Genomic DNA, 27,285 nt, shown 5'->3' on the forward strand with positions numbered 1-27,285 from the left:
TGGGAGTGTGTGTGGGAGTGTGCGTGTCGAGACATAGTCGGCCGATTTGTTGAGCAACCACGTCAGTTGCTGCCCTGGCCAAAACAAATTGGCATAGGAACTCGAACTCGGACAAAGTTCTGGGCCAGTCTTCTTCTAACTTGTTTACAAGTCGTTTGGCAATTATTCAATTAAATGGCGACGCCAGCGGCAATTCTATATAATTTTGACGCACGAAGCGGCAAAAGTTAAAATACATTTAGAGCCAACCGGAAATCGCGTAATGTCTGCAGCACGTTACACTTGGCTGGACGGCAGGGCGGTTCAGAGTTCACCTGCAATTTGCAATTGTGCTGCTGCCGGAGGCCTTAAAGTATGTTCAATTTTCTTGCCTTTCAATTTCCTACACTGACAGACACAGACACAGACACAGACACAGACATAGGAACAGACGCCCTGAGCCTTGGACACAAACAACTTCCGCCAGCAATGCGACTAGATGCCCAGATGAGGATGATGCTTGGCCAGCTCGTTAGCAATTGCATCACAGACAACGCTGTAGATGCCATGTCCATGTCCGTCTCTGTCCGCCTCCACACAAGCTCGTGCTATATGCCGCGTCCCGGTCATCTCGGTTCCGCATCATTTGTACTTTTTGTTTACCTACCCGAGCAAGCGGCTATTTCTAGGGTGACTAGCGTAAAATACATATCCCATACACATACATCTATTTACTTGTGTGTACATATGTAGCACAGGACTGCACGGCCATTAGGCATGCATTTCTAATGATCCTTGAGAACTATCATAGAGATGCGCATTTTACTCCATTTTTTTTAATAAATCTCCAATTTATAATGTGATGCAAAACTTAATTAGTTTAATTTAATAATTATGTGCCTGGGTTGGGCCAAGTATTTATGCATTTCTTTTAAATTACAACATTAATTTTCCACCCATTTCCCGCCAGTGGAAAAATGAAAATACTTTCCTGATACGTTGAGCCTCCATTTGCTACTAGCGCATTGGATTTCCGCAAATAAAGAATCGCGTTTCAAATCAAAACACGTTTAAATTTTATATAAATGAAGAATTTTAAATGCATTTAAAGCGGGCTGAGGTAAAATTAAACTTGCGAAAGATATATGATTTGAGCATGAGAACGATACGATTGGTTTTTTTTTTAAAGTACATTGCGTATGTATTTCTCATTTTGTATTGAAAATGTTATTCTAGCTTAATATGAAACTAAAATAAGCATAAAATGCTCCCCAATAGAAATTCACCACATATTATTACATATCAACACATATAATGCGAATTATTAAATTTTTTTAAATTAAATTTATTTAATTTAAACATTTTTATGTGCAGCTGAGTGTGCCGTGCGGCTCCTGCAAGCGAATTTCAACTTGGGGCCGCATCCGCGGAGAATTCTTGTTGAGTTTGAGGTGTTCGTGGTGCGGAGTGTGCCTGGAGAATTTCATCAAAACTTGCCGGCTGCGCCATTTCTTGCTGTTACTCAGGGTTTGCCTTCAGCAGCCATCAAATTTGTCCGCAACTCGTAAAATGGCGAGTGTCCAATGCCAAATGGAATATGGAAGTGGCAGCGAGACAAGGGATAGAATTCAAGCGAAAAAGATGAGAGGCAGATGAGCTAGGGAGCGAGACAGCGAGTCAGCGAGACAGGGAAAGAGAGAGACTCTGAGACAAAGACTGAGAATGGCAGCGTACACTTTTATGATTGCGTGCTGCAAGTTTTGTCCAATTTGTCATTCAGTTAAATGTTCAAATGTTCATGATTTGTGCTGCAGATTCTAATTATGGCCGGGCTTTGAATCTTTATGGCTGTTGCGTGTATAAATCATGATTATTGCATTTTAATGCCACATATGTATGTACATGGAGACCCAGAGAGACAGAGAGAGAAAGCGAGAGAGAGAGAGAGAGAATTGTACTCTAGTACTCGCGTGTGTGTGTGTCTCTAATTGCCTTTCGGTTAGGTACTTAGTTTCAATTGCCAATTGAAAGTCAATTAAAGCCTCACACAAATTTTGCAAAAGGAATTAAAAAAGTTTTGCGCACAAAACTTGCACGAGTAATTATTAAAATTTTAATTACGTAACTTTATGGCAAACTTGTCGTCATCCATCCCATCAGCAGCCTCGGTATTGTCCTTGTTGCAGCAACCGCAAAGGTAAAGGAAACAAACAGGAAACCAAGAATTCGAGCTTTCGCAAGGCGGCCACAAGATGCTCTATTTTTTCTTTAAGAGAACCTAACAATAAAGCTATTAAAAATAAAAAAAAAAAAGATTGATGGGCTTGGATCAGTTATAGAGCTTTCCAGTAGTCCAGCTGCCAAAATTGAGGCCTGTTGTTCTTCGTGAGCTTTATAATTTTTAAAAATAAATAAACAATATAGTTAGAGACATTATGATTCTCGCATTGAAGAAGAGTTGTAAACTCTTCGTCTTTAACTTATTGTTGAAAGCTAATAAGTAAAATGCAAAGGGCTCAGAAAGTAAGTCATAGTAGCAACTATGTGCAATATGTTAGCATATAGATTTATTAACTTTGATCGATAGAATTATTGATTTAAGTTAATTGAAGCCATTCTGATGAGAATGTGAAGACGCTGCAAGTTTAGCCACAAAAATTAGGGAAAACTAGCCGAAAGAGCAGCAACTGACTAACTGACTAACTGACTGGCTGAATGAGTGACTGACGGCAGCTCCTTTTGGCATTTCTCGGCATTGTGAGATGTCCCTAGATGCTGACGCAGTCGACGCTGCTGCCGGCGTCGTCGTCATGCTTTTGGTTGGGGTTGCACACACACACACACACACACACATAGAGATATATATGTATAACTGGCTCTGACATGCTTAAATATCAAAGTAGCTTTCGCTATTCATCAGCAGCGCCGACGGCGCACGGGTTTGGCGTGGGTATTGCTCTGGCCCTGGCAGGTGCATGGGCTGCGGCTACTGCATGATGGATGATGGCTGGGCTTGACAATGTGCCTGGCACACAGCTGATATGTACATATCTTTAATATCCTCCCCACTTGCTCTTTCAGATCTAACCAGTGGCAAATCGGGATAAGACACGCGCCTCCAATTACCTGTTAACGATAACAGGCTGCCAGTTGCTGACCCAACGCCCGTACGGGCATACGTATCTCTTTGCCACTCACACACACACATAACCGCAATCTACACGGCCGCACAATGGGCAAGAAGAACTCCAAATTGAAGCAGGATACCATTGATCGTCTGACGACAGACACATACTGTGAGTATATACCAATAATCCACACTAGCCCCTGTTACGCCCAGGCCCAGGCCCAGGCCCAGGCACCCTGAACGGGCCACAAATCATGTTGGGCGCCCTCCAGCCTTGAACTCCATATGAATTATTGTGGCAAGCATTAAAAACTCTTGAAAGCCATTTTGGCAGCCCAAACGTGCGCAAGTTTTTTTTTTCGCAAATAAATACAGGAAAATACGAATATGTTTCTGCCATGTAACATTTAAGTGCCTGCATCGCTCTTAAGTGCTAATTTCGATTGGTAAGCCCGTAAGCGACAGGAATCGATCCCGTTTTCTCAGGGTATATCAAAATTGTATATATTAATAAGCAGACAACACGAACATTTATCTTCTTGTTAAATTTGTAATATGCGGATTGACAGCTTACTACAATTGAAGAGTCAGCAAACGAAAACGATTTAAAGGATTTCTCTAGCCTTGTCAGCAAACAATAAGAAATTGGACTGACTGACATATTTAATTTTTGGAGTTAAAACAGTTTCTGAGAATTGAAAACCATATACGAAACTCTCACATAGTTGCCTTATATGTGGGCTGAAAGTATTCCAATACTGCGGCAAGTTCTCTGTGTGTTCGCTGCTTGCGCTTTTGGAGAGTGCTCCATAGCCATATGCCAGCATTAGGGTCCTTTTTTATTATTTGCTGGTCTTGCTGGCTGCCTTGGGGCCTGTCGCTTTGTGGCAGTTAAGCTTATATGAGTATTGGTACAATTTTTGAGGCACATACTTTCCAACAGTTGCACATGGCAAAAGTTTCTGAGTGCAATCGTCTAACCCGCACACCGCCCCGTCTAAGGCCCCAGCACACATCAAGAACGACGCTCCATCGCATTTCGATTGCATACTACGATTCGCAGTCTGGTCGTGAGCTTTAAGAGCTAAGGAGTATTCTTTATTGTTCATTGCCCAGAGTGGCCATATTATTGGCAATCCTTGTTGCCTGAATTGGTGCTTACTGTACTGGACTGTGTTTTCATCTGGGCCTTGCGTTAAGCTGAGCTTTTCGAAGCAAGTCGATATCTACAGAAATTTTCATACCCTGTATGTATTGAAAAAGGTTAAATCTCAAGGGCTGTGCAGGCTAGAGACTCTTAGGTTTAAATTAAGTTATCGATAGCTTTTCCTTTTTACTCATAGTCGATAAGTATCGATAGCTGTCTGTTACATAAATGTAGTAGGGACATCAAATTTGGTGGGTACATCTGTTCTTGTATAAATCGAATCAGACTACTTTATTTTTGGGAGCAGAGAAAGCACAGGCGCGCAGACATAACAGATTTGCTGTAAGCAATGTTTTATTCCCCGCCACTTGTATGATAAATGGCCATTATATCTGACAAAATGGCAAAATGTTTTAGTGCCCTGTTTAATGTTATCTGTTGTCTTTTATTTTCTTTTCAAATGTCAGTCTTATTAAGTTGTTTTTGCGCCGAACTTGATCTACTTCAATGCCGTTCTAAGAATCTTTGCATAAAATGTGTTTGATTCGATCATAATATTCAGTCTATTCAGATTTGTCCTATATTTATACATTAAATTTCTGACTAACTGGGTGATACACTGGGGATTAAATAACAAACGAAAGAGAAGTTTGTATTGTGTATGCATACTTAGATGTGAAAAACGGTTGCTCGGAACCTTTTGCATACTATGCGATCAGCTTCAAACTTATTTTCACAGATATTTCTCACGTCTCGCCTATCTCAGAGGAAAATAGTGTTCACGATTATCTTCAAATTTAATTTGAAAGGTCGAAAATGTGCGTAAATCGGTTGTAAGCAATTTTGTTTTATTTGTCTGATCAGATATAATATAATAACACATAGAGATCCGCGCAAAAATGAATTCAAGTTGTGCTTCGCGCTTTTCGTGACGTTTTTAAAGGAATTTCAATACGCGCAGGCAGTTGCTGTAGCTAGTTATGCCCTCAGAAAATAAGGCTGCAGCGAAGAGCAGCCAAGAAAAAAACTTGCTGAAATGTGGCGAACATTTGATTACTTTTGCCGCCGTTGTTCCCAGTGGTAGTCCTCCTATCCCTACGAATGTGTGTGTGTGTGGGTCTTTTATGTCAATTTGTGTTTGTGTTTCGCTTTGACAAACAGTTGCTGGAAGGCGGCGGCAAATCGCTTATAAAACTAAAATGCAGACAATGTCGTTCCAGACTCGAACGGAGCCCCGACGCAGACGCAGACCCAGATTCAAACCCATACCCAGACCCAGACCCAGACCCAGACCCAGACCCAGACCCAGACAGGCTTCCTGCCAGTCGCAATGTCATATTGCAATGCCACTTGAACTGCATTCATTTGGCACATACTCTTTGCTATGCAAACACACACACATACACGCACACTCATAGATAATATGGGGAATATAGTGATGGTCCTTTTGAGTGTTCTAAGTCGTATGTCCTATGTCCCATGTCCCATGTCCCATGTCCTGTGCCCTGTGCCCTGTGCCCGTCTATCAGTTCATTTTGCACGCATTGGCATCCAGTCAGTTCTGGTACTCAAAATTCAATTCAATGTTGAAATTATTATTTCACTTGTATTTGTGTTCAATGCTCGTCGGGGGTTGCCTCATTGTCACGTTATGTTTCACACACACACACTCTCCCTCTCTCCGTGAGTGTGAGTGTGTGTGCCATTAAACGGCTGCCTCTGTGTGTGCATGTGTTTGAGTGTGCGAGTGGGCACTCAGCTTGTCTCCTCGTGACAGTTTGTTTGGCATTTAGCAGTGGAAATCAAACGTGTAAAAGCAACAAGCAACCAGAGCAGTAAAAACACACACTCAACGACACCTCTCCCCACACCCGCAACAGCACCTCCTCGTCAAATAGCTGCTGCCAATGAAGTCTCCAGCGCTTTTCCTGCTTCTGCTCCCATTCCCCCCCACTCTGCACTTCGAATGTTAACGCCAGCTGCACACTGGTTCGAGGGGTAGCTGAACAGGAGAGGAAGCTTTCAGAGCTGATTGTTGACGCAATAAATCAGAATTAATATTATATTATTCAATTAATTACGTTAATATTCCATGTCAATCTGTAGTTATTTGTGTGTTTCATCATTATCAATTATCTACACTTCGTGTTTGTGTGGGCGTATTCTTGAACTGAACTGCGAGCTAAGTCGGTATACCTTAAACAAGAGAATATATGTATATATATAATATATAAATGGAATATTGCAGATTACCTGCAATCAAATTGTCTGTAAAAGTCATCAATGTGCAAAGCTAAGGCAAAATTTCCAGCCTAAAAACGCTTTTCTTTCTTGTATCTTATCAAATGCATTATTTATTTTCCAAACTATAATGCATTTGCCTCCTAGCGTTGTTGCTAACTTTTAATCCGTTTCACTTAGTTTTGGCTTTTGACACTGTGTGCTAGTCGTTGTCGTTGTGCTTGTCTCTGCCCCAATACCAGTGCCAATATCTGTTTTCATTCCAGTCCCAGTCCCAGTAGCAATACCAATCCCAGGCTAAAAACATGGTGCACATGTTGTAAATAATTTGCTAATGGCGCCATTGAAGCTTTTGCAGGACGAGACGCAACGACCGGCAAGTATTCAAGCACATTAGCTCTCCAGCGTTATAGTTCTAAAAGCAGTATATATATGTTACGAGTACACTCAGTTCGTCAGTTAGTCAGTCAATCAGTTAGTAGTTAGTGGATCATTCAATCAATCGGCTAGTCAGTCAGTCAATCAGTCAATCAGTAATTAAATCAGGCAGTCAGTCTCAGTCAGACAGTTAGTCAGTCAGTCGGTCAATCAATCAGTCAGACAGGAATTTAGTCAGTTATCCAGTCCGTCAGTCAGCTAATCAGTCAATCAGTAAAACAGTCAATTAGTCACACAGTAAGATAGTCAGCCGATCAGTCAATCGGCCAGTCAGTCTCAGTCAGACAGTCAGTCAATCAGTCACTCAGTAAGTCAGCCAGTCAGTCAGTCAGTCGGGTGGGTAGGTAGTCAGTCAGTGAGTAAGTCAGTCAGTCAGTTATTTAATGAGTTAGTCAATCAGTCAGTCAGTCAATCAACCAGTCAATCAGTCAACCAGCTAGTCAATGAGTTAGTCAATCAGAATAGCAATCAGTTAGTCAGTCAGACATTTCATTTCCTTGTCCGGTTGTAATGGTTACACAAACATATTGATTAAGCTCCAACAGACAACTCCAATTGGGAAAGAGGGAGATGGTGGAAGAGAGAGAGAGAGAGAGAGAGAGAGAAAGGGAGTGACAGAGAAAGAGTGGGAAGGAGAAAGAGGCTGAGAGTGAGAAAATATGGGACAACATTAAAATTGACAGGAAAAAAGGAACAACATAATTAGGGGATAGTAAATAGAACTACATTCCCGTCAACTTTAACGGCAACTTTAACAAGAACGGGTCGAGAACCAGTTGTCCGTGACAGGCAGAGTAATAAGCCCTTCCCTCTGCCATGTATCCAATTCAACTTTTCTGTCTCTGTCAACTAATTTCAGATATGATCAGTGTAAGTATCTATAAGCCCAGAATAAGTAGCATAAGATTGGACCTGACTGTCACATATATTTTTCTCTCTTTGTCTCCTTCAGTTGATATATGTATGTTCTTGTTCTTTTTCTGACCAATAAGGTCTTATCTCCGTTTAGCCTTTGCAATCGCAATTGGTTTCATATTTCCAAATCGTGACATTTACAAGCAGCACGCGGAACTTGAATTAAAGTTGCATGATGAAATGTGTCAAGGCGAATCGTGAATTTTGATACCATTGCTGCTAATAATTAATTATTACATGGTTAAGTGTTTGCCACGTGAACGTTAAAATGCAGTGCAACAAAGCTGCTGCATAGGTCATGAGAGATGCCTTAGGCTGAATTGCTAAACAGCTTCAGTTTTCGTATTATAAAGATGTTGTGCAATATATGAGGCAGATACTGACGAGCCGTTTGTCGATCAACGCACAGTCCATGTTTTCGAATGTTCTACTCCTAAGTGTAAAAAGTTGGTGGGATTTTCAAAGTTATACATGAGAAATTATGAAGTCCACCCAAAAGCTGGCTAGGGCTCATTTTTTGCAATTAAAGATCCAAATGAAAACGATTTAAAGACAAGTAAACGTCAAATCACCTGCAAACTTAATGCCAAACCTATGCACCTATACGGGCGGAAAATAGCTGGAATGATGATAGCGAAGGCTGGAAGAGCTTGAACACTTGAACCATGCGCTTTGCCAAATCATATCAAGTTATTACAGACAATATTGATGATATTTTCTGCTATTGTTCGGCGACTTTTGCTTGTCCGCGAATCGTAGTGCAATTAGGTGTTTGATTAATGGCGCATTTGTTGCGCCGTTAGGTAGCGTGTTTGCCACATATTTAAGCCCTGCTTGTTTACAGGGTATCCTCATCACGAACTTGTGAGGCCAAAGCAAACAGCTACAAAAAGTTTGCCGTGACACGCACACAACACACACATGCATGTGCACACATGTATGTGCCCGCATGCAAGTCGGGGCTTGTTTTCTTTTCGCCCTTATTTCTTAATTTTATTTTTTATTTTTGTTGGTTTTCTGAATGTGTGAATGTTGGCAGAAGCTTTGGCAGCCATTCATTAATTAGCATGTGGGCACTCCCAGGCGGCGACTGAGTCCTTGCTACTTGCGAGGTGTGTGCCTGCCTGCCTGTGTGTGTGCTTATAAAAAAGTTAAATTTAATCAGTTTAAAATTAAATTAAATCCAGAAAAGTCAAAATCGCAGGACCCGTTGGCCTTTTTTATTCCGCTTGCGCCTAAAAGCAGGCAACGAAAAATGATTAAATAAACACTGCGGGCCACAAATAACTTTTGGACAGACAAATTCGCAAAAAAAAAAAGAGAAATGCCGCCTTGTGCAAATAAACATTTAAATCGAAATAATTTTTTGTTTTTCTTTTTGCCAGCCAGCAGCATTCTAGGGCTGGGTGGCGGCAGGGTCGTTGGGTCGAATTGGATCTTTGAGTAGCTCACTCAATGCGCCGGGCTATGAACTAATTTGCTTTACTGCTGGCGGCGCTTTACACACACACACACACACACACAGAGAGACACACACATACGCATACAAATACACACAGCCATACAGACACATACACATGTATTATTCATATAGCCGCAGTAAAAGTCCTTTAACGTCGACATCAACATGCCCAGGAGCCAACTTAGCCGACGCGTTGGCGTGCGTAGACTTTTAAAAGGGGCGCCAGTGGTTCGATGGGTGCGTGGTGCCCGGGTCAAAAGGGGTGCCGTTTCTGCTTGTGCGGCTTATAATGAGTTATATTTTGATGCCAGGCAACTAGGGAGGCTTTTCAATTTGTGCTCAATGGCTGCCGCTGACTTGGCTTGCGTGCAAAGACTATGACGGCCACTGCCTCAAGACGACCCAACTCCCAGACAGAGTTGTGTGGTCCGAGCCAGCGCACGCAAAGGATGTGTTGCAGACTAACCCCAATGCCATTTTCCAATTAGTACTGCAATTCACATATGCCACAATTTCAAATGAGTTCGCTGTCTACTTCGTTACAAGGCGCACTGTTAAACAAAAGCTTAGATCAAATCTGCTCGAGCTCTTTCGACAGCTGTTAAATAAGCATATATAAGTTTCTATCAATGCCGTTTTACTTTACAATTAATTAGAGGCGTCTCCATGAAATGTGCTTGCCAACCCCACAAACACACAAGCATTTCATTCCTGCTTTATAATTCAGATATCTATTAGGTGCTGCCAATTAATGCTCCATTTTTGTACAATTTTACACAAGTTTTTTCCAGATATGCCCAAGCTCGCCCAATCCACAGCCCCATAAAATTAACTCAACAAATAAATATTTATAAGAGGGCTGCAAAAAAATAAATAGCAGGTAGTTCGGCTTGCGGTTTGAACCAGCGCCCTGCCATTGGTTTCGTTTCGTGAAGCTCTTCCATCCTTGGTTTTGGCTTAGATCTCGGGTTGTTTGATTTTCCGAACAAATGGTTAAAGGCACAGCTCATAGCGAAGAATTAATTGGGGTGCCAGAGTTGAAGCGGGTCGGATTTAAACTTGAGTAAAACACCATATTTTATAGTTGGGATGTGCTACTCAAAGATTTGCCTGGGCTCGAGGCCAATCATTGAATAATTTGTTAGACATGTCGGAGGTTAGACGTGGCCTGTTTAGTAGTAAATTTGAAAGGGTATTTCAAGTTCGTTACACCAACTAGTTAGCTTGAGTCTTGCTTTTCAGTGTTTTTCATTTGTAAAGTGGCACAGAACACAGTTCCGTACGCTCAGCCTTCTAAGTGCAGACGTGCATGCACCACACGCGCCTCTTAGAGTACCATATGACGATACACATACACGCATACCCACATGTATGTAGTTGGAGGTATGTGCCACAGCTGATAGTGTGTGGGCGGTGTGTGTGTGCGTGTGTGAATGTCTGTGACTGCGCTCGACAGCTACCTGGTAATAAATTAAATGATTTATTAAATGATATGCACTTTATGCAACTCCACACACACACACACTGCACACAGTTGCTATTATGTTTCCGGCTGGCTACCCCGTCAATTTCATAGCTGTTTAGTGGGGTCTGATGCGCCTAAGCCTGTCAATGACACATCATCAATTTTCGTGGCAAGTTGATAGCCAAAAGCCGTCCGAATTCGAGCTAAGCCGCCATAACTCAGCGGCTGAGCCAAATTATTTGAGTTGGCATTACGTTGCCTGTCTCCATGGCTGTGTAATGTCAGCGATAAAGTAAGAGGTAAGCAGCTCAATGGGATGAGTACTGGGATCAATGAGTACTTGCGACTTGGGGACGACGGCCAACGCTCGACTTATGAATTATTGAGAGTATTTGCCAGGGCTGTGGGCCAAAAATAATAGTCGCTATTTCGGTTTACAGCTCGAAGCAGCTTCCTGCCGGATTGTCTATATCCCTAGCCCAAATCTTGCTTCAAACCTTGATTTGTTATTTATTTTCAATTTGAATGAAACAAATTTCTTTTGAACCTACCATTCGGCTTCTGTTCTGCTAAAAATATTACAAGCCGTCGATATTTTAATATTGAGAAAATTGTAAGAAATAATTTGGAATTCCTGACACGGTTCGCCTCCGTCTTGCAGCCTTATATATAGGGGCTAGTTATGTAGATTGCAACGAGCGTACGATTATTCTGTAATTTCAATAACCAATTTTTTCTTGAATCTCTTTCCAGTTACCGAAAAGGAAATACGTCAATGGTAAGCACATTGCTGTCACAGCTCGGCGGCAATCAGCAACTGTTTGTTTTTTTTTTTTTTTGTTTTTTATTATTCCTAGCGTCTGTCTATGAGTATGTATATATGTATGTATGTATACACATGCCATTTGCCATATTTGAATTAAATGTAATCATTTTGCTCATTTGTCGCTCTGAGGTGCGTGTGCATTCGTTACGAATTCGAAATTACTTTAAACAATTTTGCTGTCAAATATGATTAATTGTAAGTAATGCATTAAATGAGATTCGGGGCTATTCGAATGCGAATGCGCCGCAATATGTAAATATCAGTTGGCATTCCTTGAAGCGAGGCTGCACAATCTAATTAGCATTAAATAATGCACCAAATTGTTGACATTCAATTATTAAATATTTACATTAACTAATTCATGTGTACAATTTTTCTCATTTGTGTGCAACTGTTTTTTTTTCGCAGAACTTTGCTGGTTCTATCAATTTACCATAGTATATGTACAAATGTATATATAATATGAATACGATATATTTTTGTTTTCATTAATTTAAATTTACTTTTTTTTCTTCTTACATTTATTTAACGTATTGTCAACAACTTTGACTACTTGTGTCTACTCTATGTTAATCTTGAATCGACTCTTTCTCTCTCTCTCTCCTTCTCTCCCTATCTCTTTCTTTTCCTCGGCTCTGGCTTGTTTTTGAACTCGTTCTCCTTATCTCACTGAACTGTAAACTGTGCTATCAAAACAAACTATGCAATTTTGATCCTTGACTTCCGAATTCCCGCCCGTGAAAAAGGCACAAAGGTTTTCTTAAAGACTGCCCGAATGGTCTGCTGACTGAACAAGTAAGTACGAGACGTGAGTCCATCGCTAAATGTATACATCATATTTTATTTTTAACTACTAGTATTCAAACAACTAACCGCAAAATAATCCTATTAACAAAAACCATAAAACCATAACAAAATTTAAAAAAGTCTGTTCCTTTTCATTTTCACCAGCCTCTCCACAAGAGAAATACACAATTGTTAACCATAACTATTTAAAACTGAAAAGCAAAACAAAAACCAAGCTGCAAACTACTTGGCTTTTTTTATTTACATACTATATTTTTTTATGATTGTACTCGAAATTTTATGTTTTGGTTTAATGTTTGTTTGGCCTTCCCACTCATTGCCACCGCCATTATTGGTGCCGCAGTTTTGTGGCTTTGTTTTCGGCCAGTTTGTTGCCACTTAAACTTGCCGAATTTTTACTGATGTGCCAAATGTGGTGTGCCGTTTTTTCAAGCACTCTCCATCATTTTTTTGTTTGACTATGGCATTGGCTTTGTTTAGGTTGTCCACATATCATATTTTGTTCGCATTTCCCCCAGTGGAAAATTTGATTACCGCTCTCGCTGGGGTATTCGCGGGTGTAATTATCCCAGTCATGGATGGCTTAACTAGTACCGCCAGCAACTATAACTATGGTAAAAAAAAAATCTTTGGATATACTAGTAGCTCACAAAATATTTGATTTCACACTGCGTCTCATTATGGCGCCGTATTCACAGACATTTTTAAATTACTTTCTCGGAAATTCATCAGAATAAATTCAATACTTTTGCTATTTTGATGTTGCATCGAAAAATTGCTTTATTTTGTTCATTTCCAAACTGAGGGCTGAATTTCATAATTTAATGAACTCTGCGTGTGTGGTAATGCATTGTTTAAATTATGTACTTGAGGGTGGAACCTACTGTTAAAGTTGTCTTGTCGGTTTGTGGAGCCTACAATCAAGGTAGATCAAGGTAGATTTTCTAATCAGATTCGGCCTACATCTGAAAGCAAAAACGCATAAGTGATCTATAGAATAATCTTGTAAATAATGAAAGTGTAATGTATGTACTTTGATAATAAACCATTTTATCACTAAATATCCATTTCATTAACATTTCCCTTAAAGAATTCCTCTTTCACTAGAAGCAAGATCTAAACTTTCAATTTCATGTATGCGTTTTTATCTTAATGCTTCTTTGCCGATTTTATATGTTTTATTGTGTTTAAATCTTGGCTGCAAGCCGAGTGGAATCTTCTTTGAGCATGTAATGAACCGGAACTGCAACGTTACGCGAGGCATTGGTTCGAGCCGTGAACCGAACCAGCGAACATTTTTGTTAGGTTTGCAGCCCTGGCTTAAACTTAAAGAAATTAATAAAATGCATTGTAAATAAACGAAAAAGAGTAAATAATTATTGAAAGTTGTTTGTCTATAAACAAAGATTTTTTCTGCTCCATTTTTTTTTTATAACCAATTTTTAAACATTCGTTGCAACCAGGGATTCATCAAAATTTATAAGCAATTTTTCCCGGACGGAGACCCCAGTAAATTTGCCTCCTTGGTATTTCGAGTATTCGATGAGAACAATGTGAGTATATGAATATAAGCAATTGATTGATTCCCCTATTGGCCAATGGCTTAACTATCGGCAGGACGGAGCCATTGAGTTTGAGGAATTTATTCGGGCTTTATCCATAACATCACGTGGAAACCTGGATGAGAAGTTACACTGTAAGCTATACAAATCATGTGCCATCACAAATAATGTAAGTGTTACCTTCTCTACAGGGGCCTTTCGTCTTTATGATGTGGACAATGATGGCTACATTACTCGAGAGGAAATGTACAATATTGTTGATGCCATTTATCAGATGGTGGTAAGTCTTATCACTCCAGAGAGTATCACAATTACCCATAAGAATAAGTAAGAGTTGACTAAGTAAGAGAGACTGTAATGAATGTAGCCTACATATACATTTTTCGTTGAATTATGTATAATATATACTAATAATATTTATATATATTATTGATAGTAACATATACTAATAACATTTCATGCCATTCACGAGCAGGGCCAACAGCCGCAAACGGAGGATGAGAATACACCGCAGAAGCGTGTCGATAAGATCTTCGATCAAATGGATAAGAATCATGATGACCGCCTCACCTTAGAAGAGTTTCGTGAGGGTAGTAAAGCTGATCCACGTATAGTGCAGGCGTTAAGTTTAGGTGGTGATTAACCGCAAGAATTGTAATTGCGCTTAAATTCGAGATTGTCACAGAGTTGGAAGCATGAAGCAAAGACAACGAATTCGTGCACAATAAATAAATATGGTTTGATATAATGGTTAAGTAACTTTGCAAGAAGTTTATACATACAGAAACACATCCACACACACACACACACATACACAAGCAGACCTACACACAGACACACATATGTATTATATGTCATTTGTCTAGTGGCAGCTTGTTAGCCCCAAATATCGAAACGCAAATTGAAAACAAAAACTGAAACTTGAATTTGTTTAAGTGAAATTCCAAATAATGCAGATATTTAATACATATACATATACTACAACGATAAAAATTATAAAAACAATTAACAATGCAGCCCACAGAGGAATGTCATGCAAAATTCGTCAAAAAACACCAATTTAAATAATAGCGTCGCTTTTTTAAAATTACTTACTTATACAAGTATGTGCATATATGTATATATAAGAGTATGCACTACATACCATATATATTCATTTATATATATATATGTATATATTTATATGTATATATATGCATATACATATGTATAACTTACATTAGGCATTTGTTCTATTGTGAGAGCATTTTTATTGAAATGCTTGCAAAAGGAAAGAAATCAATTTTAAAGCCAACAGAAAACAAATTAAATAAATTAAATTTATAGTTGAATTTTTTTTTTCATAAATTAATTACATATATGCTAATATACATAAAAATCAGATATTGTAGGCAAAATGCGCCAAGGGCAAAATATTAATACATATAGTAAATGCCTAAAAAGAATGCTAATGCTTTTAAAAAAAAAAAAAATATATATATATACACAAATACATACAAAAACTTACTCGTACTTGTATGTGCTCCAAGGCAAACCCTAAATACTATGCTAATAGATGCTTTCCCATCTCGATTGTTTAGCCTTTTGCTGAGCCAGTTGCAACAGCAACAACTGTTGATAATCGAACGTGCTGATATGCGAAGTTTATTAATGGAAAATTTGCTTATTGGACTAATTATATACGACTCATATATACAATTTATATATATATACATAGCTGTCTAAACTAAATGTCAGTAAACGTTTTGTGTTATCAAATTGAACAACTCGCAACTCAAAAGTCATCGAGCACAAAAAGGGGCAACCCACCACTGAACAATTGGTTTAACCTATTGACACGAACACGAAAGCTTATTGCATGGGGCATGGCTCTATAACTTATTCGAAACCCCTCTTTCAGCTATTAAAATCCTAGCAGCTGGACTAATGTCCACGAGCGTGTTCCTTCGGCGTGACTGTGTATGTGCGTGTTTTTTTGTTTTCTGTTCAAATTTATAGATATGTTTAAATATATGTGTTTTAGTTGCTAGGCTTAATTTTCATTGCACTGCAGCAAAATAATGCGCAGACAATCAATTTGGTTCCAAACTCTAGACATTGCTCCAAAAACATTGCTCCGATAATGTTATTTGAAAACATGAATACTTTTAACGAAATCCTTAGCGTAGGCACATTTGTAACATTTTTATTCATTATTTTCATTTCGTGGCGTACGAGTATTTAACGTATTATTGGAAGATAATTAAAATTGGATTTAAGCTAAATTAGCCTATTTATATGTTGATCGTTTATACACATAACATACATACATGGTCTGCTCATGGATACTTCAAGTACAGTTTGCAGTTTAAATAAAAGCTATTGAAATATGTGCTTATTTTTTTTTTGATTGAATATTACCATTCATAACTATAACATATTTCTGCATGCCTTATTAAACGATATCAAATTTTTCGACTACATTTATTTTGGCATTCTTTACGACAACTACTTAGAGCTTGCAACTTTCTGAAAACATATTCAATGGAAATTAAAACGATATATTTACATACAATATTTATACAAGTATATACATTTGAAATGCCTTGGGAACTATCGCATTTTACAATCATCTCCGTGCAAACTCTCTGGAAACTCTCTGGTAAACAAACACACTCTACACACTCTATACCTTCTATACACTTTATACACTATGCATAACACTTTATACTCTTCTGTTAATTTTCTGCTTTCGTATATTTTCTTCTCTACAACAATCTAATCGCCATACTAAAATAATTTCTATTTTATATGTGGTTCAGCTTTATTAAAACAAAACAAACAAAAAAAAAAAAAAAAAACCAAAAAAAAAACAAATATAATTAAAATAATAAAAAAAAAAAATAAAAAAAACATTTAAACAACACTTTAAACTATGAACAACATTGACTTCAATAAGTTCAAAGTAGCAAACATTTAAAAATATCAATAAAACCTAAGTTCAAAGTCACATGAATATAAGTTAAACAAAATGTTATAACCAAACTCCACATCTATAAACAAAAAGAAAACCTCGATTGTACATTCTCTATTGCAATATGCTTTACCTATACTCTATCATACCTACAGCCACGTAATACTTTTCTCTATTCGTAAATATTGCCTTGTGTTTCTCTTTATCTTGCTCTTTCTCTTTCTCTTGGTGTTATCTTTTTTACCGTTCAGAGCTAATTATATCTTTTGCTATATATCTAGCCCTATATATAATTTGTTTTCAAATTGATTAAACGTGTTTTCTAAATAGCTTGCGTTGAATTTTGTAGAATTTGTATATACAGTGATCGTTCAATATGGTAAATAGTAAAGAAGATACTAAAAGTTTTTGAAAAGATTTCGAAATTTAATTGTCATTTATGGGCATTTAAATTGATGCTACAAAATATGAATTGATTTCATCTAGTTAACTAGTTACTCATATTGAATGTTTATTGTATTTCAGTATGTTTTTTTTCAATATAATTTTTACGCTCACCAAATACAACTACGTACAGCAAATCTTAATGCAATCGGTAACGTTTCCAGGACTTTAAGCAATCAATGTAAAAATCAAAGAACAAAACTTCAGACGCTCAAAACTGAATAGGAAAACAGGTCTGGTTTTTTAAACATGAAGCAAAGAGTTTAATTGTGCAAATACTTGTAGATTGATTAGAGCTTAAAACCAAATCAAGTGCAATGGCATTAAAAAAAACTTGTGTTTTCCTCATATGGCAAAAAAAAAAAACCAAAACAAACAAATTGTGAAAATATAAAAATTACTCAAGACTTTTGTTCTAAACTAATACCTATATATATATATATATATATATATATATATATATATAATGAAAGTTTGCTACTTGTACACAATATTGTTTTCTACCGTTCTGTTAATTGCCCGGCACGAGTACAATTATGTATTTTAAAAGCCAAAATTGTGTATTTACGTATCTGTATCTTAGCTAATACTTTTCGATGAATGTAATGCGCAGTTTGTTTCATTTCGAAACTATTTAAATTGAAAGGGAAAAGCAGCCTAAAGTCTTAAGTTGACAAAGTTAGTTAAACTTGCATAATGCACAAAATATTTGCATGTCTTTTTATCCACACTGAAATTCTTTAGCAAATGCAACAACAAATAAACACATATTTATATTATCAAATTATTTATATAGCTTTAAACTATATTATTAGCTAGCATATAAGCTGCTTACATGACGAAATCCACACTAAAAGATGTCAAAAATGATGATGATATTAATCAAACTAAATTCTGTCGATTAAATTCTGTTCATTAAAGAAATGTGGGAAAAAGAGAAACTGCAGCAACAATCAATTTTTTGGCGCTTATTTCAATTGACAAGGAATATTGAAACAATTGTACATAGAAAATTGTAGCAGCTAAGTTAAAGAGGAATAACAACAGCAACTAAAAGAGAAACAATACCCAACAAAATATATACACAGTTCTAATCCGATAATCTATTATTATATAACATATATACTCTAATACTTATGATAATTCAAAGAGAAGATTTTTTTTTATATAATTAAATAATCGTCAACTAAAGGCAATTATTTTTATTGTGCGGTAAATTCAAACGTAAGCAATATTTTTGTTAGCATTAATGTGAATTAAGCAAATGTTTTTTAATATTTAATTAAAGCCCAACGCGCTGTTAAATTACCATTAAAAATGCAAATCTTATTTGCTCTGATTTTGCTAAAGGAAAAACATGCACACAAAATGAACCTAAGAAAACACGCAACACAAAAGAAAGAAAAATAAACGTTTTTTGAAATTATTATAATGAAGCAATATAATGTTTTATTTAAAACATTTCGTACTAGTTGGCCATAAATATTTAATACACTACAAAAGTGCCATGAAGTTCAATGAAGAATATGCAATGGTATCTTCGGGCTGTCAACGCTTGACTTCATTTGATTGCTCTGATACTTAATTTTCTGTAAGTAATTTGTTCTTAAACCCAATCTTTGCAATAATTATGACGTTTAGTTACTGAAGCATCATTTTTAAAATTTGGGAAATAAAGTCGCCCAATATGTATTCCACATAAGTTTTGCAGGTACATATAAATGAGAAAGTAAATCTTTAATGACTTTTTCATTTGATTTCAGGGAATCAATATGATATTCCAATATTAAAGTAGTTAAATATTTGCCAACCCAAACTTGACAGACGTTTTAATAGAGTGATATAGAGGCAGACAGACAAAACAGCTTGATTTGCCCTGAAGAGCTGCGAATTATAAAAGTTCCCACTTCAAAGACTTCAAAATGAGAACTTAGGTACAGTTAGACACTGTTTGCCATTTTTACCTAAACATAACATTAATATATTTATATAATATTTAAATATCTGTAAATACCAACTTATGTTGAACACATTCCATCTCTTCCAGTATCCATCTACCAGGGTCGCCAAAAAGTTTCCGGTCTAGCTGGCATCAGCTGCTGCATGGCCCCTAGGAACTTGCCATTGAGCTGCATGTCATGAGGATGTAAAAATCGTGCTACTTCTAGAATGCACTGTTGAGATCCAAACGCAAAGTGCTGAAAGCTGTGCCGTGCCTCCAAGTGGATTGGCCCCTCACTCTTCCTGGGGATGCTAGCGGGCTTGAGCTGTCTGTGTAGATGATGCACAGTCAGTTCCAGTATGTCAGCCTTTTCCAGCTTGGACAGCGTCCCTCATCCTAGTTATTATGAAAAAACAGGTGTGATATGTGCTTTGCTGAGCAAGGGCGACTGTTTACCAACTGCACGACCTCCACTATGAGCTGCTTCAGTTCGTCCAGATATCTGTTGATGCGCGCTCGCCGCTTGCGCTCGAGCAGCGGCTTCATGACCTTGCGATACTGATGCGAACGCGAGACTGCGCCCACCGGCAAGCCCCGGTCATGCATTGACATGGTGCTTTGGATAACTATTGGGCTTATACCTTGGCTTTGGCTTACAGGCTGCGCACAATCTGCCCGCTAGCGTTCGACTGACTGTCGGCAGCTGAGACAGCAGCAGTCGCAGCGCCGCGTCGCAATTTATATACCCTTCTGAGAGGGTAGTCGAGTTTTGTCAGTAAATGTGTAACGCATTGAAGAAGATATTCACAACACAGTCGAATGGATTTAATCATATCCATCTGTTTGTCCCTCTATTTCTATACAGACTTAGCATAGGTTCGTCTTTTTGTAGCAGCCAGTTCATACAGAGTCGGCTGAACTTCTGTATTATATAGCTGTCAGAGGCATGATTAGATGTTAATTTACTAAAAACATTCTCCGTCTTCTGCCTCATAAAGCCACTGGTTATTTTAAAATATAATCTTAATTCAAGTCTCATAGTCAAATTAATTCTATCGCAACACCTAATATCAAATGTCTGCAAGGGTATTTAATCTTCGGCATGCTTAAGCATGCCGTTCTTCCTCTCTCTTAGCGATGCTGACATCAGCGCATGCGTGTCTTATTCAAAAGCTGCCAATGCCGCCGCTATAGCTCGTCAAGCTGTTCTTTGGGTGGCCACTGGTCAGTTGACTGTTCAGCGCAGTTGTTGCCGCGGCTTCACAGTGACGCCGTCGTTTCCTGTTACGCTACGATTTTGCTGGGTTCTTGCTCACTGTATTTACTGTACTCGTAAGCAGTTCGTAAATCATTTTTTTCTTATACATTTGTGAATATTTCATTAAAATAATATGCGCATATATGTATGTATGTACCTATAAATGTTTGCCTTAATGACAAACTCATTGATTGACAAATTGATTGTCTGAACTGTACGTTGATCATCAATCAGTAATAATTAGGTAGGTCTATACATATGGGTAGTCTAGGAGATAATCTGTAAAAATTGAACTATCGCATTTTTAAAAGAAAGAAGCCCCTGCGGGCTGGAATGCTCCAACTAGATGTGTTGGCAATATAATAACTTTTTTTTCGGTCATACTCCCATTATAGTTTATTCTTTTGCCCTATTTTCTCTCTCTCTCTCTCTTTCTCTCTCTCTCTCTCTCTCTCTCTCTCTCTCTCTCTCTCTTTCCATCTCTTATTTTTTTCTCTTTCCTGCTCCTATCTACTTTTCTGTTCTTAAATGAGGTGCTTATATTGAATTCTGAATTTGACAATAAAATAATTGTGCGTGATTTATGAATTTAGTAAGTTGGGTAAGTACATATATATATATATATATATATATATATATATATATATATATTTATATAACTAATAACAACAACTGGTGATTGAGCATGTTTTATAAATGTACATCTGAGTACTATGTGAGGTATATGGCTATCGTTATGTTATATTATGTTATAATTCTAGTTTAAAATGTTGTAAGATAGGTTACCCTATATTTTCTCAATTCAGTCTTATGAGTCTGGTAATGTTTTCAAATGGATATTACTTGCAAGCATTTGCCCGTATCATGCTCAGGCTCGGTTCGACTTGGCTCGACTCATCAGTTCAGCTATGAATCTATTGCATTCCCTTCTGTCTCGTTAGGCAATCCGCCTGCGGACTTGGCACGATGTTACCAAAGAGAGACGCGTGTGCCGCTGTTGGTTGCTGTTACCCTCGATATCTTTGCCATTGACAGTTGCAACTCCGCTGCAGTTGCAAATGCTGTGCGCAATCGAGAGCAGCGCGTCAAACAGTTGAAATTACAGCAGGCCCAGCAACGCGTCGCAGTCGACGTCGACGCTGACACTCTGTTGTTGTTTGTTTCCCCTTTTGTTGTTGATGCTGTTGTTGTTCTTGCTGCTGCTGCTGTTGTTGTTGATCTTTCGACGCTGGCAAATGGCTTTTTGAGATTGCGGCAAAGTAAAGTTTCCCACGGTCACCAATGTTGCACGCGAGCAGCGGTTGTTGAGGCGACACTCTTGGGGCAGTTCCTCTTGGAACTTGGTGGCAACAACCGCTCTTAAATGCTTCTCCTCCCCAAGAGGCTTTGTCTGCTTTGCGGAAAGTGGGTGGCCAGCAACGGGAGCGAGCAGAGGGGCTTCAGCTCACATGTGTTCAACTCAGAGATTTCTCGCTATGTATGTGGCCTCGTTTTTATTATCTTGTTGCCGTTTACTCGTGCCCACATGAACTTGAGATATCTGTTAAAGATGGAGCATATGAGCCCAATGACACAGCTTGGGGTGTCAAATTGGCTCGAATCTGTCATAGATATATTTAGAATACATATAAGTCGACATTGATATCTATATCTATATCTATATCTATATCTATATCTATATCTATATCTATATCTATATCTATATCTATATCTATATCTATATCTATATCTATATCTATATCTATATCTATATCTATATCTATATCTATATCTATATCTATATCTATATCTATATCTATATCTATATCTATATCTATATCTATATCTATATCTATATCTATATCTATATCTATATCTATATCTATATCTATATCTATTTCTATATCTATATCTATATCTATATCTATATCTATATCTATATCTATATCTATATCTATATCTATATCTATATCTATATCTATATCTATATCTATATCTATATCTATATCTATATCTATATCTATATCTATATCTATATCTATATCTATATCTATATCTATATCTATATCTATATCTATATCTATATCTATATCTATCTATATCTATATCTATATCTATATCTATATCTATATCTATATCTATAGCTATATCTATATCTATCTATATCTATATCTATATCTATATCTATATCTATATCTATATCTATATCTATATCTATATCTATATCTATATCTATATCTATATCTATATCTATATCTATATCTATATCTGTATATCTATTTTAGTTTTAGAGTATTGAGCTTGGATCAAATCTGGCATATGCTGTCTGGCAGAAATCTGTTCCTTGCAAAGTTGTTTTAAGCTGTTAATCCTAGTACTTTGAGGCTTAAATACTTGATTGAGTAAAGTTTGTAGAATCTTTGCACCAAATCGTGGCATTGTATTTCACCCTACACGCGGCTCATTAACACCGCTGCTGACAGCTTGGCAGATGCTTGGGGGCCCCCGAGATCCCTTACCGAACTTTGGCAAATTGCTGCGAGGGACCGTGAGAAATTGTGCGTTGTGTGGAGTTGTGTTGAAGATATATATTTTTATGTATGTATAAAGTTGTGAGGTCGCCAATCTGTACAACAGCCGGTGGCCGTGGCCCCCAGCGAGTGACGGCTTCCTTCATCGAGCCTCTGAATATGGGCCAACGCGTTGGGCGCCGCTCAGACGCTTCAGAGTCAGCGATTGTCCGACCGTTTTGAGTAATTAGTGGGTCAGCTGAGGCTGTGCCTGAGCAGCCGGCCAATTATTCCGCCATCGTAATGTGTGGAATGTACACAGCTTATATTTTTATTTGTTTACCACATAGAACAAAAAAAGAAAAGACAAAGAGAAGCCAAAAATAAGTTTCAGACTCCCATTTAAGCGGAAGTACTGAAATAGAACCAAAGTAATACACAAATTATGAAAAGCCGAACAAGCAGAAGGCCCAATGCATATCGATTAGCTTCAGAGACCCGGAACGAAATCCATTCCAGGGCTCACCAAAACCCGAGCAGACAGTGCATATTTTTATTACCCACTCAGCACTTGTTTGGTTTTCTAATGAAAAAGGGAGATTCTCCCCGCTCTCAGAGCAGAGCTGAGCAGCGTCTGTGCTCGCTGCTCAATTATGGGAAATGTTTGCTCGGACACACACAGCTAATTGTCACTAAGGGCTGTCGCACCACCAAAATCCAGAAACCACCGACAATTTTAAGAGGCCCAACTTGAAAATGCGACGCTTGAAATGCATGAATGAAATATTTAAATTACATTTATAACAGACATTTTAACCGACTGCATCAGCGGCTAATACTCGTGTACAATGTACCACCAAATGAACTCCAAGTGCAGGCACACTTAACAGCACACTCGCACACCTATTCACATAGGCACAGAAGAAAAACACATTCTCATAGACAGACGGGCGCACACGCGCATTGAAAATTGATCCAACTGCGTCGCAGCTTGGCTCCGTTTACAACCCTGACTCAAAGTTTAAAGAAACCACAAAATACTTGAACTGATAATATAAACAAAGTTTTTAGAAATACTTCTACAAATTACCACGATTTTATCATCATTGCACATCTGAATATTATATTCTTCCCTATATAAAACTGTTTCTTCTGACTAACTGATTGACTGATTAAGTATTAGGTAAGAGCTAGGAAATTTGTTTTTTTAGTTACCTTATCTGATGGAAGTGCACGTTAAGATTCCACCATGTTCCCGCTATTGTATGCATGTATGTATGTATGTATGTATGTATGTATGTATGTATGTATGTATGTATGTATGTATGTATGTATGTATGAATGTATGTATGTATGTATGTATGTGTGTATGTATGCATGTATGCATGTGTGTATGTATGTATGTATGTATGTATGTATGTATATATGTATGTATGTAGTTATGTATGTATGTATGTATGTATGTATGTATGTATGTATGAATGTATGTATATATGTATGTATGTGTGTATGTATGCATGTATGCATGTGTGTATGTATGTATGTATGTGTGTATGTATGCATGTATGCATGTGTGTATGTATGTATGTATGTGTGTATGTATGTATGTATGTATGTATGTATGTATGTATGTATGTATGTATGTATGTATGAATGTATGTATGTATGTATGTATGTATGTATGTATGTATGTATGTATGTATGTATGTATGTATGTATGTATGTAGGAGTTGGAAACAGAACTAGGAGTGGTCGAACTTACAATCAGTTAAATTAAACAGGCGAGTATAATGTTGGCATTATACTCATTTGGTAATATAAAATCACTTATCATATGCAACCCTGCTATGGATATTTAATCCACGATAGATTTATCGATAAAAATACAAGAAGGAGAAGCTCAGTTTTAAGCTAGAAGAGTCAATGAAAAGTTGTCTTTGAAATACATGTCGGAAAATGTACAATAATCATAAGTTTACGCTTGTTCACCAATTTCTCTAAATAAAATAATATGAACATAAAGAACTCAAGTGCTTGTGAAGACCATCGAATGGTCATCCCTACATGTATGTATGTATGTATGTATGTATGTATGCATCCATGTATTGATGTATGTTGTCTGCATGTGTGTATATTATATACATGTATATACATATGTATGTGCGCATTATGGATATGTGTGTATGTGGGAACTTAAGTTTGTATAAACGTGTTATATATGTATGAGTGTATGTGTGAATAATTATGTTTGTATGCATGTACATATATGTGTATATAAGAATTTACGTATGTTTGTATGTATACATGCATGTGTATATTCATGTATACATGTAAATGAATGTGTAGAAATCTTTTGTATGTTTATATGCAAATTAAAAAAAAACTTATTTTTACTAGTGCCCTTCTACTCGATTCTCATAAATTCAAGTTAGGTTCATGTGCTTCACTGCAGTGAAGGAGGCGACGTCAACTATGGATGAGGCGGCAGCTTCAGCAAAGGAGGAGGCGGCACCCTTCAAGATGTGCCCTTGTTCAAAATAGAGGAGACGGCGGCCACAATTACAATAGAGGTGCTGGCCTGAACAATGGAGGAGGCAGTGGCTATGGCTTTGGGGATGGAGGCACCAATTTAAAATGTGGTCATTGAAAAAACAGGTATGTATTACCAATATAACTATGTCTTATTATATTTAAAATTAAAGTAATAACAATTACAGTCGTATGCTTTTTTTCAACATAAATATTTATTTGTAAAATCTGCACGCTGTTTGGCAACAGTTGTATGTGAGCATTTTTCTTATGTATTTTTATACATACATGTATTTAAACATGTGCGTAGTTGAGCTGAGCTGAAATTCGATTAACAAAGAAACATACTTATAAATATTGCTCTACTACCCGATTCTCACTAATTCAAGTAAGGTTTAACAAGCAAGCTGAATTTAAGCTAATAAACATTATCTCTGCTTTTTTGTTCTTTCAGTGATGTGTTGATATGAAATTTCGTCTCCCGCCTACTGATAGAGGACGATAAAATAACCGTGCGTATGTATTTACAGGTGAGAACATAATTACAAATATATATTTATTTATATTTATATATTTATATTTAATTGTGTATTTTTAAGGCCTTAGATGTTGGCATCAATTATAGATAAAATATATCAATAGTATTTATAATATATAGAAAAAAATTAAGTGCCATTTTTTATAAGGACTGCAAGCCCAAGTTATTTATCCGGTTCACTGCTCGTGAAACTTGTTTCGTTAGAAACCTTGGTCAGCCAAATGATTTCATATTTGATTTGATATGAAAATTATATTTTTAATTTTCAATTGCGCTTTACACTGAAAATATTTCATGCCGTATTTTCATATTCAAGATGCTGGCTAAATTTTAACGGCAGCTACCACGGACGGAAAATGTAATTGTTGGGATCAAAATCGTGTATGCTTTGGTTATTTGGCTTAAGTATCGGGAAAGTGTTTGTAGGCAAAAAAGATAGAGTTTTAGGCTAGAACCGGCTTAAACGAATTGAACTCCTTTATGCGTTCATCATCCGAATCGACATTGAGCTTCACTGTGTCGAATAATTTAATTTAATTTCAAGTATGACTGCGAGTAGCTAATGCTTATTTAAGCACAATTATGGCAAAATAGAGCGTGTATCGTTATTCGCTCATTAAGCATTATTAAATTTGCCCCTTTGAAGGGGCTCTATGTTATGATTTACGTGCATGGAGAAGCGCCTTAGAGGAACCGCCTTCTGGCTGGCGGCCTTCTTATCTGTCGTATTCCCAAGCACCTAAAAATAGACACAAATTGTAACGCACTTGAAGTGCACTTTGAAACATCTTGACGCTCAAATAAAAGAACAACAAAAATACAAACAAAAAGAAGAAAATATAAAAAAAAATGCGGCACGACAGGCATGTGATAATATGTGTATATATAAGACGCCAAGCGACGACCCGACTGGACTAGTAAAAGGATCGGGCACGGGCACGGGCACGGGTACGGGAACGAGAACAGGAACGCACATATGAGCAGGCAAATGCAATGCGACTGGCAATGGAACATTCATGTGAATGCGGAGTTCAAGTGCATGGCATGACACAGACACGCAGCCCAGAGGAAGGTTCTGTCTTTGTCTATTTCTATCTTTCCCGCTCGCGCTCGCTCTTTTTGTGGCAGTTTGTGAGTGCGCCTGTCGCAAAGTGTTTTTTCCC

The 27,285-nt window shown here is 37.5% G+C and overlaps 2 protein-coding genes across 5 annotated transcripts in view; one reads left to right on the forward strand and one right to left on the reverse strand.

The window, feature by feature from the left end:
* Positions 1-15,102, forward strand: part of LOC115768709 (frequenin-1) — a 29,765-nt gene extending 14,663 nt beyond the window's left edge. For all 4 annotated transcript variants that reach the window (XM_030713399.1, XM_030713397.1, XM_030713400.1 and 1 more), the window contains 7 exons: positions 3,061-3,275; positions 11,528-11,552; positions 12,347-12,395; positions 13,871-13,960; positions 14,025-14,103; positions 14,161-14,249; positions 14,445-15,102. In XM_030713399.1, the coding sequence (XP_030569259.1) occupies positions 3,212-3,275; positions 11,528-11,552; positions 12,347-12,395; positions 13,871-13,960; positions 14,025-14,103; positions 14,161-14,249; positions 14,445-14,612 (564 nt within the window). In that variant the 5' untranslated portion in view covers positions 3,061-3,211 and the 3' untranslated portion in view covers positions 14,613-15,102. The remainder of the gene's footprint in view (positions 1-3,060; positions 3,276-11,527; positions 11,553-12,346; positions 12,396-13,870; positions 13,961-14,024; positions 14,104-14,160; positions 14,250-14,444) is intronic.
* A 4,318-nt stretch (positions 15,103-19,420) lies between these two features.
* Positions 19,421-19,920, reverse strand: LOC115768700 (enhancer of split m3 protein). Its single transcript, XM_030713386.1, has 2 exons — positions 19,758-19,920; positions 19,421-19,698 (listed from the first exon to the last, which is right to left on the reverse strand). Exons 1-2 carry the CDS (start codon positions 19,918-19,920, stop codon positions 19,421-19,423), a joined length of 441 nt encoding a protein of 146 aa, XP_030569246.1.
* Positions 19,921-27,285: the final 7,365 nt, after the last annotated feature.

This window comes from Drosophila novamexicana, unplaced genomic scaffold, assembly GCF_003285875.2.
Source record: "Drosophila novamexicana strain 15010-1031.04,08,12 unplaced genomic scaffold, DnovRS2.1 tig00001959-arrow-arrow-pilon, whole genome shotgun sequence".
NCBI classification, from domain to species: Eukaryota; Metazoa; Arthropoda; class Insecta; order Diptera; family Drosophilidae; genus Drosophila; species Drosophila novamexicana.